This window comes from Seriola lalandi, unplaced genomic scaffold (genome assembly GCF_002814215.2).
Source record: "Seriola lalandi dorsalis isolate HSWRI2012SDOR001 ecotype SW California unplaced genomic scaffold, Sedor1 jcf7180002054452, whole genome shotgun sequence".
Taxonomy (NCBI): Eukaryota; Metazoa; Chordata; class Actinopteri; order Carangiformes; family Carangidae; genus Seriola; species Seriola lalandi.
In genome coordinates this window covers 77,698-94,812 of record NW_019525005.1, presented here as the reverse complement: position 1 = coordinate 94,812, position 17,115 = coordinate 77,698, and the positions used below count along the sequence as shown (strand labels likewise).

Below are 17,115 nucleotides of genomic sequence, written 5' to 3'. Positions count from 1 at the left end.
CACAGCACTGACTGTTCTTATCCAAACCTTTTCTGACATCTAGTGGAGACAGAGAGAAGAACTTTTAGGGATTAGTGTGTGTGTGTGTGTGTGTGTGTGTGTGTGTGTGTGTGTGTGTGTGTGTGTGAGAAATGATTGACAGTGCCCATATATTTATTTTTTTGCTATATATGATAGTGTATTTCTTGCAATCAAACAGACATCAAACTCATATTACAATAGATATATTTCAACTTTATTAATTCACAAAAGGCTCATCCAGTGGTTATAAAATAGAGCATAGTCAATATTTTAACATTTTAACTGTTCAACAAAGACCACAAAAGGAGACCAAATCAAAGTGTAGAAACAATGAAGTGCACAACGTAAACAATTAACACTGGTAATTGAAGAAGTGTTAGATTTACAAATAATAATAAAATAATTATAAATCAGAATATTTGTATTTTGTGCGGTAGCCTGGCTTCGTAATGCAAGGATAAACTGATTAGTTATAAGAGCAGATGCGTGGTAAACAAAGTTTTACATTCACACAGAGCTTCACAGGGGACAATCCTTGGTAAACCACTTTCCCATTCACTTGAATGGGGAAGTGGTCTCTCACTTTTGGACCCCACTGTAGAACGACAAAGAGGAAGGAGGATCTGTATCTATATGTACTGACACATCTGTCTCTTGCTCAAACTTCCTCAAACTGCATCTTGTGCCCAAATCAGACAAATGTCAAACAATCAGGTGACCATCAAATCGCCTCTTCTTTCTTGAATCTTGTTATGTGATGTGAAACACAGACTTTCTTTGCAAACCATAAACTTAAAACTAAAAAAAAAGTAGTCATCATCAACAATAAATAACATTCTTTCAGTGCAAAACTACACAAAAAAAATTGGAAAATACTAAATTTGCAAACATTGCCAAAGAAAACCTTAAAATGAATTGTGAATTTCTGACTCCTGAACACGAACACTCACTCAACTTCAAATCATTTTCACCACAAACCAGTTTAAATGTCTTGTTGTCCGGTTCAATAGCAAGACATAAAACGCATCCACCTGAATTATTTAAAAATATAATTAATCAGGGTTTCCATATAGGGAATGAATTGATGGATCCAATGATCCCAATGATTAATAATGTATCACTGCATTATCACATTACTTATAAGGGAACTAACAAGCTAGTGTTTGTGTGACATTGAGTAAGAACAGACAGAGAGACGTGTGCTGATGCTTTTATGAACAAAACAAAGGAAAAGGTTTTCTGTTTTCCAGTTAACACAGATCAAACTGACTTTTCTCACCTAGGTTCCTCAAATGTATCATTATTACCATTCATTTTTATTATTTACTATTATGATTCATTTTATTTTTATCGATTCAATTCATTTTACCCCACTCATAAAATGTCTTGAATGAGGTCTATGAAAACATATGAAACTCCAATCATTTTTCTAACAGTCCTGTGCTAAACTGTCATTTGATGCCTCAGCACATCAGCCGCCAAAAAGAAACTGAAACTAATAACGGAGGTCTTGGATAAAACCGGCGCTCAGATCCTGTGACTGTAAATCATTTTTACACCAAGAGCAGTTAAGACATTTAAATGTGACTTTCTCTTGATATCCCAGGCTTGTTAATGGGGAGGGGGATGCCGTGTGTTGTCTTGGTGACAAATTTTTGGCATCAAAAAATAAAAGTGATCTCTTCGCCCTCAATAGTATCCTTTTGGGCTGCATAGCTGGTGGTCAACAGCTTTATGAGGCATCAGGTGGTCACAGTTCATGTATGTGTGTGTGCGTGTGCGTGTGTGTGTGTGTGTGTTTGTGTGTGTGTGTGTGTACTATGTCTGGGCCAGCTGAAGTTCCTCCAGTCCATGTTTGCCCAGGTGATATCTGGCCAAGTCTTTCCTGGTCACCAGTCCAACCACCTGCAGAGGGTCACAAACCAGAAGTGTAAGGTCAGAACCACCGTTGTCGTCGTCGTTATCGTCTTGTCAAACATAAAGAAGAGGACACACAGGAAAATAAAACAAGACATATAGGGATAGACGAGAACACACTCTTACCCTGTTCTCATCATCCGCTACCACCAGGTGTCTGAGTCCCAGAGCTCTGAATAGCTTAAACACACGAGGAAGAGACGTTTCCTGCAAACAAACAGCCTCATCTAAGTTCAACTTCATTTATACTTTACTTTTAAACTTTACCACAAACAAAGTTAAGAGGGTTTTCAAAGAGAGAAAAAAAATTACAAGGGACAAGGAAACTGAGAAAGAGAAAAACCAAACTAAACTTCATCAGCCCAACAATTACAGTAGTGAAAAAAATAAAAAACAACAACAGGGCAGTGTAGACATTACAAGCCTGAAACTTTGCATTTAACAATTTACACCGAGAAAAAAGATTCTGATTAACAAGTACAATTTACTCGTGGTTGTATGGCTCTGTCAATCAGTCAAGTTGCAGTTTACATCCATGTCTGTCCAGACTCATTTAATATATGTAGTGAAGACTTTTGAAGGAATTTAATATGATGTTGTAGTGAAGTTGACCTTTGATTTTTTTGGATATAAAATGACATCACTCCATTATTTTACCCTATTTGTGTTATATTGTGTCATAATTAGCATATGAATTTGTGAGTGTCCATAAACATGTTTTGTGAGGTCACAGTGACCTTTGACCAGTAATTTCTAATCACTTAATCCTTGAGTCCAAGTAAATGTTTGTTCCAAATTTGAAGAAATTCCTGCAAGGCTTTACAGAGATATTGGGTTCACGAGAATGAAACAGACGGACAACATGAAAACATAATGGAGGCATAACAGTCCACCAGCACAATCTCCACTTTGCACAGTTCTCAAAACAAACACATGGACTTCTGAGAATTTTCAGATTTCCTAGACTACTTTGAAAATAAGCTACAAAACCTTGCTCACAGTAAGTGGAATCCCACTGAGATATTGCGTTCTCATTAGTGACAGTCATGGCTGCATTATGTTTTCAGGTTGTTCCCGTTGTAATAAAATTGTGGCCTTCAATAGGGACCATATATTTAAACATTTTATGACTTGGAATCACTGTAACCAGTTTCAAATTATAATCTTCATAGAAATGAAATCTGCACTATTGGAGTGCACTATGTCTGTGTGTGTGTGTGTGTGTGTGTGTGTGTGTGTGTGTATTACCTGTGGTACTGTGTAAGGTGTTGCGTTCATGAACTCAGTGAGGTCCATCATACACTCCCTCTCATCCTGGGAGACATGGATGCTCTGGATTGGGGGGAAGCGGGGATAGGCGTCCCTGAAGTCTTTCAACTGCAGCTTCCTGTGGGTCAGCCGGGACCGGGCCAACTCCACAAAAACCTGCCAGGACAGAGCAAGAGCAAAAAGTGAGTGATTAAAATGTCACAATGATTTATCTAAGAATATTGTCATCATCTTCCTTCTGTTGATGATGTTACCTTGTGCTTGAGAAGAACAATGAGTTGAGAGCGGAGGATGAGCCCACAGAGTTTTGCTGGCTGAACAGGAGAGAAGAACAAATGAAGGTGTGATTAATGAAAGAAACAGTTTCTGTTTACACTGAGGCTCATTTATAAAATTAAACTCCTTTGTGAAACAGTATTATTAGTCTAGGATGCCAGGAACTGTCTTTGAGTTATTGTGATTATGTGCTTCATGTGCTTGTCATCAATTTACTTACAAATGTATTCATTCCCTACAGAATGGGAACTCAAAAGTATATTCCTTATGAGGAGGAAGTGAGCAGTAGCAGCGGTTATAAGGGTTTCAAACACATCTCTAAATAAATACTGATCATTAGTAAATAAATAAATAAAGGCATCTTGAGAGGGACCAATTATGTCAATATAGAAAGTACTGTGTGGGAGATATTAAATATTCATATTAATGACTATGCGTAATAAACATAACAAAATTTCAATAACAGCACACAAGAGATCATACAGTACCTCATCACTACCAGAAACCTGCACGACGACAGGAAAGCCGTTGTGATTGGTGGATGTGTTGCTAAGGGTGTCCACAATGGTTCCCACCTTCTCTATCCTGTTTAAACAGGTGACTGGAGAACTCATCACCTCTCTGGATGGGGGATATAGGGGGAGGAGATGCAAAGAGGAAGAGTAACAGCGAGGATGATGATGGTGACATGACAAAGAAATATTAGCAAACGTAATGACAGAATAAGAAAACGCAAACTGGCAAAAAACTCACACCCCCGGATGTTTTAAATATAAGAGTCATCCAATCAAAATGTCTCTCACACAAATCAGACAGGACCTTACCTGGCAGTCAGCCAGTGGGAGGTGGCAGGAGCCTCCCAGTGAAGGAAGGGAACACTCTGCAGCTTAATGTGGATGTCATACAGACCCTAAAGCAGAGGAGACGGGTTACAGACACGGCCTTTATCCCAATTCATATTGCACACTGTCTGTACAGAGTGTGCTCTATATACTGTACCTAACTTTGGAATTAACCCAGACATTATTTTAATTATTGGTTTATGTGATGATTATTTCTTTTGATTAATGCAGGAAATTGTCACATTTGAGAAGCTGTAATCAAAGAATATTTGCCTTTTTTTTTCTTGAAAAACGACTGAAACAACTTATCACAGTTACCACAATAGATACCAATTCATTTTCTGTTCAATTGTTGCAGCTATACTTATTGTTTGTTGTTTTTGCAGATATTATACAAGAAATAAACACTTGACTGTTTTATACCAACAGGAAAAGCCACCATAAATGTGCACTGTTGAACGCCTGGGAATTTAGAATGACGATGGCAACTAAACTTCATGAAGAGGAGGAAAAAAATCTTTTGTCAGATTTATTTTTCTATTCCTCTGGAGCCAGTCCACCACCAGCTACAAGTTTAACTGTAAGTAGCTCCTCCACTTCATTCGACTGTGTGTGTGTGTGTGTGAGTGAGTGAGTGAGTGAGTGAGTGAGTGAGTGAGTGAGTGTGTGTTCTGTACATGAAAAACTGTGGGACCTTTTGTTGGTTCCTCCTTTCTGTGTTGAATTCTGTGGTGAACAAATGGGCCATACAGGGAGGTGGGCACAAAGTGTGTGTCTCTGCCTCTTTACTCACTTCTACAAAGTAGTCTCCTACTATCTTGGCAGTGATGAGGACGAGCATGATGGGAAAGCCGTATGTGACATTTCCTGTAGCCTCCACCATGATGACAGTCAGACTGAGAGTCATCCTCACAATGCCACCTGAGGAAAGCATTCCATTATTACTGGTACTAAACTTTTTATCTTAGATTGATATCAAAAGTTTTACAAAGCATTTAACAGAATAGATTCTTTAAAAAATTAGTTATTGTGGATAATTTAAAAAAAAGAGTTTGAAGTGGAAAGACAATGTAGTATTCACAGCTCATTGTGATTGGTTGGTCCATTTCTTATTTCCTGCTACACACTCAAAGCTAAACAAGAACTATATATATATATATATATATATATATATATATATATATAGAGAGAGAGAGAGAGAGAGAGAGAGAGAGAGAGAGAGATAAATAAGGTTTACAGTCACTCACCTAACTGAGCTGCAGCTCCAATCAAGGCATATTTACCAGGGTCAGCCCAGATCTAACAAAACACACACAGCAAGAGTAAAAACAGCATTCCCTATTTGATCATGTATGTTATTAGCTAAATGTATATATTTTTTAATTCATTTGTTATTTTCTTCTTTTGTAAAGGCAACATTCAGCTGTGAAAACAAGTGTGAATGTCAGCTAACAGCTGAAACAGTGAAATGAGCTGAGCACTGCTCTCAAGTTTAAGCAAAAGGTAAAAAGAAATAATTAAAAATTAAAATGCATGATAATTAAAATATGGAAAACACAGCACATTTTTACAAAAGTGAGCTTTGGCAGTAAGTAGCACAGAGGTTTTATAGTTACGTAGCCAAATAACACACATCAGGTTCAATAAGGTTGTTACAGCCTCCCTAAACACACAGGCTCAACTGGAGAGCAGAACAATATAAAGGATGCCAAGAAAAGAGACCCAGTTTTATTTTAAACATAATAAACGAAGACACCAACTTGAACTTGATCCTACAGATCAAAGCATACTACACTAACCGAGAAAGAGGTGATGGAGGCTAGCAGTATACCACACAATCTCCCCCAGGCTGCTCCAATTAGTAAAGACGGGATGAAAACTCCAGCAGACACTGCCAGGCCGTAGGTCCAACACGCCAAGAAGAAATAGGTCAGAGTGAACAAGCCCAGGGTCAGAGGATTGTAGCTTCCTAAAAATAAATAAATAAATCAAGAGGTGACTAAGAGAATGATTCTATATGCTTCCCTGCACATAGATCCATATACACAGTGAGCAACGTGAGAAAACAGTGCACTTGCTTCTACATATCACTTGTTTATTTCAGCAAGCTTCCTCTACTTTAGCACAGCGTTACCTGGCTGGTTGTGGAAGAGACTGCGGACACTTCTCTCAGGAGTGTTGAAGAAGGCTGTTGCCATGGAGTTATACTCTCCATCTGCACAGAACAACTAGAAAAAGAGAAAATGATGAGAGAGACAAAACAAGAGAAAGAAGGAGAGACACTAAGAGTCCATCTCTCACTGTGTCTTGGATGAAGTTTTTAAGTGCCATCTACCAGCTGACATGATTCTAAAAACACAGGGCTTTAACACAGATATGGATCAGTGAAGGATTACAAATCATATTTGGTGTTGTCATGGATCAGTAGTCAAAAGTGCATTAAATGTAAACATGTCCTTGATTTGAATCTTTCCTTTTTCACGTTATTTCTGTCTCTGCTCAATATTTCATCTGTCCCATAATGTATCTAATAAAATATGAGAAAAACTAACTCACCAAGATGTAATATTTGCTATTTATTTATGTAGCACTGCTTCTAGTATTTGAACAAGGCAAAGAGTCCACAGCCATGCAAGCAGCTCTGTAAAGCTATGATTTAGCATGCTAATATGCTCACAATGATAAAGCTAACACACTAATGTTAAGGATATATAATGTTTACTATGTTCACCATCTTAGTTTAGGATGTTAGCATGCTAACATTTGCTAATTAGGTCCAAAACCAAAGTACATTTGTGGCTGAAAAGAATGTTGTTAGTTTTGGACAAATGAAAATGTTGCCCTGATGATATTACCACTAATCCTAGAGGGACATGAATGTGACCAAATTACATCCATCCAGTAGCTCTCACACATTTCACTCAGAACCGTAAATCTCAAACTCTTGGTGAAAGAAAAGTGTCATACTATCAGCATTGTTCTCATGACATTTACTGCTGGTTACGCTTACTGAGCTGAAACTGTACCATCTGATCAAAAATAGACTTACGCACTGTGAGAGGGGTACATCTTATCTGAATCTGCACGCGTCTAATTTGCTAAATCATGCATATCGAACACATAGTCCACTTTAAATATGATGCATGACTGTGCTTGTGACACCAGCTAACGAATTATTGCCCAGTTTTAGCTTTATTACACATCATCATCCAAATCAAGAGAAGCTGACGGGAGATTGTTTTCAGACTGCTGAAAAAAGGTGACACATGTCAGAGGTGTGGGTGTGTGCACCTGCAGTGGATACTCCTCAGTGTGCTCTGGCCCCAGCGGCTGACAGTCATTGGAGAAGTAGATCATGGTGAATGACACCGTTGCCGTCACTGCAGCAACCAACATGGCTTCCATGACTTGCAAACAAGGGCGATGGACGTACCTAACACACACACACACACACACACACACACACACACACACACACACACACACAGAATCAGATTGCACTAAAGTCATACATTTTCAAATACACATAATGGCTTTGTGTAAACTTCTAATATGTTGATGTAGTGTCGGCCTCGGTCTGGACTTTCCCAAGTGACGAGGCACCTCTGGGTGCTATGAAAACAGTTCAGTGGAAAATAATGCTTCCCTGCCAAATCACCCATTTTGCACCTTCTTACGATATGGCAGGAAATGTTTTCCCTCCTACTGTTTTTTTTTTCTTCCAATTGCTCCCTTTTTATTTTCTTTTTTTATTATTTAGTCCTTTGTTGATCTCAACAATTATTAAAATATATGCTTTTATATTTTTATTAATACATTTTTTTTGTCTTTCTCCTCAGTTGCTGCACCATAATTATAGATTATTGGTCATTTATTGGAAACACCACACATCACGATGTTAATGGTCTATCAGTCTGCAAGCTTTAGTTACACATATTTATTTACAGTTATTAATTACAGTTATTTAGTTATAATTAATGTAGCTTTTAAGATGGTGTCAAAATCACTATTGTAATTTAATGTTACACAAACATAGACATAATCAAGGGCAACCTCAAATTTGCTTAAATTAAATTTAAATTCAGAAAATGACTGAACATCTTCAGAAAAGAGATGGACTATTTCTTAGTGTTATTAATAAAAAAAAAAAATTATTTGAAAAAATTAATTAAAAATCAAACCTGATAACAAAAATAATATTAAATATTCTATTTATTTTTTATTGTTCTATCTATTCTAATTAACAATGAACTTATTGACTGTCAAACTTTTGAAAAAGACATGTTATTCTTAATAACTATGAACATATGCACCATCGAGGGAACCACAAGTGTCAAGTCAGTCTCCCAGTGCTCGTATCTGTTATTGCACCGTGACTATTTTTAATTTTTCAATCACAAGATGTTGATATTCTGAGAAACAGTTTTAATTGCTCACTTGAAAACTTCCTTATTTCTCACTTCACTCTGTCTTTGAAAGACAACAACAAAGCTTTCATGCTACCATGTCTTGTTTTTGTTGGCACACGGCACCCACAAGACAATTATCTCATATCTCACCTGACACTTGCTTGAAACATTTCCCTCAAGTTGATAACGATGTGTTTTGTACTTATAAGCATTTGATTCCTTTCTAAACCTTACCTGATCCTGAAGATGGTCAGCCAGTAGTTAAGAACATTGAACAGAGCTCCCAGCAATCCACCTGCACAGGAAGGGGATGAAGAGCAAGAAAATAAAGACACATAGATTTCCAAAAAAAAAAACCAAGTTAGTTGTTAGGGAAAAGTCGAACTTCTCCTTAATTATTCAACTATGAAGTAACAGAATCAAATATGCTGTTAGAAATATGTGAAAGTAACATTACTCATGGAAACAAAAAGGTGTTTTTACCTATAGCTCCCATAGCAATGAACAAGGGAATCTCGTAGAGGTTATAGGCCACACTCTAAGAAAGATCAAAAATACATGTCATCTTTTACTTTCACTAGGGGCATAAATCTGGAAAAATACATGATCTATAATATAAGTTTCTCACATCACTCTGAAAGCGTCCAAAGTTGATGAGACCTGGGTTGGAAAGGTCTCCGGGATTATTGTGATAGATACTGAGGAAGAAGTTCAGGGTGAAAGTGGAGATCATGGAGGCAAAGAACTGCAGATAAGAACAGAAAAGGGAGGAAAAAACAGAAAAGCTAAAAATTAAAAAAGGACAGGTGCGGCGAATGCAACAACATTCACAATCCTCATCTATCTACCTACCACTTCATTCTGTATCCAATACTGTGGTAACAAACCACTTGCTTAGATTTACTCAACAACATTATGCGATTATTAATCATGAGTTTATAATATGGCTACGCGCAGGACGACGTCACTTACTATCCTCCACGTCAGCATCTGGTTCCAGAAAGAAGCTCCCTCCTCCAGAGAGAACAGAACGCCACCTGTTGAACAAACAAACAAAATCACAAAATCCAGTCTTTTCACATGATAGTAACAGACAACAGTCTGTGAAGCATGTCCACACTAATAGTGGTGATATCTACAGGAATTAAACCTCCATATGTACCATATGTATAATGCAGCTTTTCTGTCACAAAAACCAGCCATCAGATTTCTTTCCAGATTAAATTTAAGACTTTTAAAGACCTTTTTGATAAAACATAGAATATAATTTAGCACCTGCGTTACAATCATACCATCCAAAGTATGTTTTTTTCAGTACTTCCCAGCAGCATATATCCCAGCAGTCATTTCTAATGATAAAATGAACGTGACCTGGACCAAGATCTGCAGCATGAAATGGATGAATGATTCATTCTTTTAAAGTGAAATTGACACTGCCCATTATGAGCTTCCTAGCTGCTGTAGCCAGCAGTGTTTGCTACAGGTCTGATGGTGCTAGTTTCTAGATGTACAACAGCTCACAATCAGAAACATGTTAGAACTAACTTTACTGCTACATATTAAAACCTGCTGATGACGGTGAGTTAGGCCAGACCAATACAACTGTGCACTTTCAACAGTGTGTTTGTTTGAGGCTGTATCCAATTAGCAACAGAAGTTCAATTTCTTTCTCAAACCTTAGCTTTGATTTCTCCCACAGTTCTCACAATCTTCCAACATTATCATTATCAATCACATCACGACACACAGCCTGCACCAATCACTGTTTTTCCTTGGAGAACAAGAACCTCAGAGGGAGTTTCCTAACAAGTTTCTAGTTCGGGAATGCAGCCACACTGATATACTGTTGGCTGCCTAACTAAGCTAAACTGTCCACACAACTAAGGCAGATTAACAACGAAGAACATGTTTATACTGTGCTCCAGCAAGGCAGCTGTGTTTTTACCGACTGGCGCTCCAAAAGCAGCTGAAACTCCAGCAGCAGCTCCGGCAGAAACAAAGTCCCTTTTCTCTGTGTCTCTCCGGAAGTATTCAAAGATCTACAAACACACACACCAACAATTAGCAGTAGTTATAAATCCTTCTTACACACAAACGCATCCTGACCATGGACATTTTTAAAACATGACCAATTAACAGTAATATTTCAAATGGAGGAAATCTCAAATGACTGTTTGTAAGAAGGTAACGCCAATTAAAAGTAGAAATATAATTCTAATTATATATTATACTTCCTATTGCTGAGTAGCCTAAGACACATACACAGAGCACAGAAAACTGCCACGCATACTGACCTTGAAATCTCTCTTTAAAGAGGTACTCCTGCCCTGGGAGACACCTGCAGCTACAACAGCACCAGAATGAATCATGGGCCCTTCCTGATGGATTGTGGGTAAACAAAGGACAGGTGTGAAAAGAAATTCTTGGCAGGAATTCAAACATCAAAAAACTTGCACTTACATATCGAATGAAGTATTAAAGTGGGCCTCAAACACAGCTTGTATCATGTCACTTCATCCTTAATCTGAACAACACAGATCTGACATCTAAGTTATGCATGTTGTATTTTCACTGATGATGGTTTTTACCTTTCCGACAGCAAGACCGCCGACCACTGAACAGATAACACCGAACACTTTCACCATTAGTGTCTGTGGAGGACAAACACACAAAATGTAAGGATAACGAAACAGTGGCTCAAGTACATCCATTAATATGTGCATTTTATGTGTGTGTGTGTGTGTATGTGTGTCTGTCTATGTGTACCTTGAGTCGTACCACCCTGGGAACCTTGACGCCATTCAGGTAACATTTTATCTGAGGGATACCACTTCCTGCCGCTATGGGCTGGATGAGACATATGAGGTGGAGGAGGATGAGGGGAAGAGGGGGTGAGAGAAAAAGAGGAGAGTTATATCATAGGTGGTAAACATAGTGACTTACAATGTATGTGTATAGGAGTTATGTCTGAGCGTGTGAATATGGTAATAGAGTGGTTTATATATTGTATAATGAAACATCACATGATTATATTAAAAGCTGACATAGCAAACTTGTGGAAATAAAAACCACGACTGAACTACCTCTTTAATGTGGTTGCAGGAGGAAACATAATGTTCCCAAACAAAACGTCAGCTGTCCCTGACCACAACCTGATAAAGTGTGGCTCACTGGACTGGCAGGAATAGAGAAGCACGTGGATTTTTTTACATATTTTCAGTATTACACACTGTTGAAGGCAATCTGTGCAGACATGCTACTAGTTTTCATTTCCACATCAGTTTGAATGGCTTGTAAATGAGACGCATAACTAGCCGAACTTCTTCAAAATTCATTCTGACACTCGAGGAATGTTGTCAATCACACAAAAGAGGAAGACAACTGAAACATGAAAGTAGTTGTGTTTCCAAAGTTGATATAATTACAGAAAGGTCAAACTATTTCTCCTTTCAGTCTTACCTCAAAAAATGCAACTATGATGGCGCCCCCCATGACAATGGCAGAGTTGAGAACAGCCCAAAGGAGGAGAGAGATAGACAGGCCGCCCACCTCTGTGAACTTCTCTATGTCTGTGTGGTCAGAGGTCAAGGAAAGGTCTCGGGATCCTGATAGCACACGGCTGGAATTAGCCAAAAATGGCCAAGCTGTTTAGTGGCCAATTATAACACCAGTTAAATGACAGTTAACACTTGGAGGATGAATAACCATCCACCTTGGCAGATAAGAACAGATGCTACTCTATTCTATCAAAATATATGATGACTTGGTGAGCCCTGTCATCTGGTGCTAACATGTTGGCCTGACTAGGTGTGTCATGTACAAATGTTCAGGATACTCTCTTTGACCACTTGGTATTTGATCCCAGCCAGCTCCTCCACTGCGATGTCTATGAAACAGGCGATGAGGCCTGTCAGAAAGCCGATTAGACCACAGACCACCCAGCGACTGATCTCCAGACAGCGGAAGCCCTGAGGACACGTGAGCGTGGAGAGACGGAATAAACAGCAGAGAAGAGATGATGAAATTAGAGCAGAGAAAAAAAGAATGAAAACTGTAAAATATTAAGGTGATATATCATGTTTCCAGGTGATTCCCAGCCCACTTACCATGTAACTCATCCTCCTCTCCTCCTCAAGAAACAGCTGATTTTCAATGTTATCATAGTCCAGACTCTGGAATAAGACACATACAGTGATGTTTACTGACTGTGCATGTATACACTATATTGGGTCAATGTCAGCAAGCTTATTGCAAATAAAAAATATGGTAATACAAAGCTGATTTCATTAAGTTCTGCCAGTTTCCAACCTGCTTAAGAAGATTATTGCCCTTTGTGTTGCCACATGTGGTTTGGGTTTCAGGTCTGAAGGGTATTTTTTATACTAGTGTTACTGACTGATTTTACTGTTTTCATCGTTTCCATAATTGTGGAACATAAGGACTCACAAAAAGAAGCAACATTTCAAATCCTAAACATGGAGGCTTTAATTAATTGTTGATTGTGAGCCAGGGTTTCCAGAATCATCTAATAATCAGCATTCTGCTCTGCGAGTGGGCAGACTTACCTCATATTTAAGTGACAGTAGCTTCTCATTGTGAGGGATCTCTTTGGGCCGCCCTCTTAGGGAGTCCTGAAGGGGAAAAAAATGCACAAAAAAAAACAGAGGTGACTACACCAACACTGACCTTTGACCTCTGACCTGTTGAATCATGTGAGGGATGGCAAGGAGCTGGGAACTAAGTTTTAAGAGGGAATCAGACATTTTTGACAGAACAGGAGTGAGCACAGCAGAAGTTCACAAGCATTTGAAACAACATCAGAAAGGTATTTTTACACTAAAAAGACACTTCCAAAGACAAAGAGAGGACACGTTTGACAGACTTAAACTTGACTTCGCTTCTGCATGAATAATGAAGCAGATAGGAGATGCAGTGACAAACTGCTCCAGTGTTTCCTCCAGAACTTTTAGATTAGAAATCTCAGATATAGAACTCAGGTCTACAGCTAAGAAAGGAAGAGTTCTTGTTAATGCAGACTGTTTAGTATTGAAGGAAATACTGGTGCAAATGAGTGTATCCCGACATGCATACAAGCCAGCTACAGGCAATTTAAAAGTACTTCAATTCACATATACATGCAATGTTAAGTGGGCTTCTGCCACACAGCTGTGGCCCATCTCTACAGCCACACAATACGCAGCGACTAAAGAAACTAAACAAAGTAACCGACATTCACAAACACACTGGAAACAAACTTCTGTTTGCAGCAAACAAGAATCAAGCAGATCACATGCACAGCATGACATTCCCATCAGCCAGTGAAAACAGAATTGAATCTGATGGTTTCTGTCACAGAGGGAAACGGGTGCGACGTATTAAACGACCTATAAACTTGGTGACGCCCAAATAGCCTCAAGCATTACTCATATGGTCCTGTACAGCTGTTGTCTTGATGATAGCCTGAAGCAGAACGAATGAATTTAAATGACTTGAAGTCATTCTTTGTCTTTATGAGTTTTTTATATTGCCTGATTGATCTTACTATAACTGTGTTAAGAGCCGTACAAATAAACTTGATTAAATCCGACTCTGTTGTAGGCTCAAGCAAACATATTTATGCGTCTTCGGCTTCACATTTACAGCACACAGTGTTTTGATAAAGTGTTGGCTAAGCTGCCTGTTGCTCTGAACAGTATCTGTTTTTTTCATCAGTGACCAGTGTGGGGAATCAGTTTTCTGAAAACAAAATACTAAATGCCATAAATTCATCATTTGCAATGTTTCAGTGGAAACCATCGGACAGTTTCCAACACGTGCCTTTTCTCATGCACGCTGGATGAGTCAAGCATTGCTGTGTCGATTTGGCCAGTTATGAGACCATTTCTGTGGCAGCTGTCCCACCTTAGGCTTTAGCTGTATTCAGCAGGAAGACGCTGATCTTAAATTAAATAAATTAGGGTGTGATTCCTAAACTTTATCTCAAAGTGTACCTCATAAATCGGGCCTTAAAGCTCCACGAGGATACAAAGTCGGTCAGACTAGATTTCCTGTGCCAGACACACATAACAAAACACACATGATGAGCCTGAGGCTAAATAACACTTTATCAACTGTAAATGCCCTATACACGGCACTTGATACCTTATGTGTAATTTCAAGATACAAGCAGATTGCTTCTCATTGATTTGGATGACATGAGGTTTTATTATTACAGTAGATGAACTAACTATGTTTCAGGAGCTAAGAAGTGCAGCTAAGAGTCTTGATGGAGTGATGATCAACAGGAGCGACAGACACAGAGAGACAAGACTGCGATAATGTTTCAAGCTCAGACTTTACCTCATCTGATGTTATCTCCTCTTCCAAATCCACCGTGCTGAGTCTGCCTATCTGAAATATACTGCCTCCTTCAGATGGCTACAGACATCAAAGACAGCAACAGAAATATATATATATGGCTCTGTATAGCAGTTTCTAAGCTGATGTTCATTTAAAATATAAAGTCTTGGGTGGGATCTTTGTGACTTCTAAAAGTGACAGAGAGAAAAGGGCTAAAAACAAATCGTTTTAAGTTGCAAAGTTGGAAATTATAACCATAAAGTCCACAAATAAAGTAATAAAAATGACTCTTGCTGTTATAAAACAATAGGTTCCACTTTCTGATGCTTACGATACACAGATAACATCTGTATTCTGTAATGGATGTGATTTCAGGTCCAGAGAGGCAAAATAATTAAGTAAAAACTTAATTACAGTCTCATAAAAGCACTTCAAGTATGGAAACATATAGTAAAAAGGTATGTGATTACATTAACAAAAGAAATGTAGTACAGTTAGTTTACTTCCATCTTTGGTCCTGATGGTGCAGGAAGGAACTGACTAGTCATGGTGGCTACATTAGAGGAATAAAGGAAGTTGGATTTTCCCGTGTTTTCCTATATTAGCTCAACAGCTGCATTTAGTCTAAAGACAACAGGTCTAATTGTTCATGAAATTATCAAAAGGTAGAAATTTTCCGTTTTTAATACTATTCTGCCCTCAAACATCCTGACAGCGACCTTCCAGGATTTAAAATGTGCCAATAACAGGCACAGATGACCTGCGACAGGTATTATTAATGTCACCATCGGATCAAGTGAGCTATGATAAACTAGACTCGTTTTTCCAAACTTTCTAAAATATTATCTTTCTGGATAATTGAAGCTAAGTACATGCATCATGTAAGTAATTTAATTAACACTAACTTAATAACTTTCATCCAGTTACATTCCGCCCCAAACAAAGCTTCTTGTTGCATCCATTACCCGACTGCAAACATGAAAACAACACCCAAAAATGAACTTCGCGTATGCGGCAATGCATTAACTCGTAATTCAAGCTGATGACCCATGCGGTATTTAAACACATGACCCAACAAAACCTTAGAATTGTTAATAAAAAATGACACAGCATCTTCGTACTGCTGCAGGAGTCACAGCTGTTAGCTTATCCGTTAGCCAACATGCTAGCTGTACCTGTCTGGAGAGTCTAGGCTGCTCGGAGCCGTTGAGCAGCGGTGTCCCCTCCCCGGCTGGCCCGGACTCGTCGGCTCGGCTGGACCACGACACTTTCTTGGTGATATTGGCCATGGTGGCGTCCGGTAGCTCGCCCTTCTAACTGTCACTAAATTATTTAATTAACAGCAGTTTTTGCTGGCTAACTATTATTTCCCATCTCCCCATGATCATCTGTGTAACTCGTGACGCTTTGTAAGGATCGCTTGCAGGGCCAAAAATAATTGTTTGGCGCGTTGCATGTTGGGATTTGTAGTTTTGCTGTTTACGGGCTAAAACTGAAGCGTGTACAAAGACATCAGTGCCTTTCTTCACCAGTGGTGGAAGAAGTATTCAGATCATTTATTCATGTAATAGTATTATTAGAAAAATTATTTGCACTAGTAAAAACAAAAGGTAGGCCTACTCATATTTAGGAAAAATGCTTCCTATAGTGTTACTTTTCTATAGTGTATGATATGATAATGTGTAAGCACCACTTTTGTGCTCCAGAGTATTTTTTAATTTGTGCAAATAAAAAATAACCTGATACATTAAAACAACCCAAATCCAAACAATTAAATCACTCATCATTCATTTGGTGGAGTTTTACTGAGTTTAAGTTTATTCATATAAACATTAGCTTTTACAACAACCAAAAGACAACAAACAGGTGCTGTATCTCTGTCTGCAGTCATACAGTGACTATCAAAAGTTCAAATTCAAGAACAGGCAAGAAACAAAGTGCAGCATCATTTTCACATGAAAGTAATGGACTTAAACATCACAGTTACAAGCAAAATTTATCTTACTAATAGGTATCATTCTAGGATCCGTTGTAATGTTTAT

At 38.4% G+C, this 17,115-nt stretch overlaps 1 protein-coding gene across 2 annotated transcripts; it reads right to left on the bottom strand.

Moving 5' to 3' along the window:
* Window positions 1-213: 213 nt before the first annotated feature.
* On the bottom strand, window positions 214-16,485 carry clcn7 (Cl-/H+ antiporter 7). Of its 2 annotated transcripts, XM_023411141.2 has the most exons (25): window positions 16,249-16,485; window positions 15,074-15,151; window positions 13,300-13,365; window positions 12,841-12,906; window positions 12,570-12,702; window positions 12,194-12,303; window positions 11,501-11,581; window positions 11,323-11,385; window positions 11,029-11,112; window positions 10,680-10,773; window positions 9,707-9,771; window positions 9,363-9,479; window positions 9,218-9,272; window positions 8,969-9,029; window positions 7,617-7,758; window positions 6,460-6,553; window positions 6,125-6,294; window positions 5,573-5,624; window positions 5,119-5,246; window positions 4,308-4,393; window positions 3,972-4,104; window positions 3,462-3,521; window positions 3,187-3,363; window positions 2,065-2,145; window positions 214-1,926 (listed from the first exon to the last, which is right to left on the bottom strand). In XM_023411141.2, the coding sequence occupies exons 1-25, from the start codon at window positions 16,360-16,362 to the stop codon at window positions 1,840-1,842; spliced, it is 2,397 nt and encodes a 798-aa protein (XP_023266909.1). In that variant the 5' UTR covers window positions 16,363-16,485; the 3' UTR covers window positions 214-1,839. The 2 variants fall into 2 exon arrangements, with proteins under 2 accessions (XP_023266909.1, XP_023266910.1); XM_023411142.2 differs by lacking the exon at window positions 15,074-15,151.
* Between the last annotated feature and the right edge of the window lie 630 nt (window positions 16,486-17,115).

Excerpts from the sequence above, each read along its gene's own strand:
- clcn7 (XM_023411141.2), bottom strand. The coding sequence starts at position 16,362 with ATGGCCAATATCACCAAGAAAGTGTCGTGGTCCAGCCGAGCCGACGAG. Across the intron at positions 11,582-12,193 it reads TCATAGTTGCATTTTTTGAG|CCCATAGCGGCAGGAAGTGG; the intron begins GTAAGACTGAAA and ends TGTCTCATCCAG. Across the intron at positions 9,273-9,362 it reads TTGGACGCTTTCAGAGTGAT|AGTGTGGCCTATAACCTCTA; the intron begins GTGAGAAACTTA and ends GATCTTTCTTAG.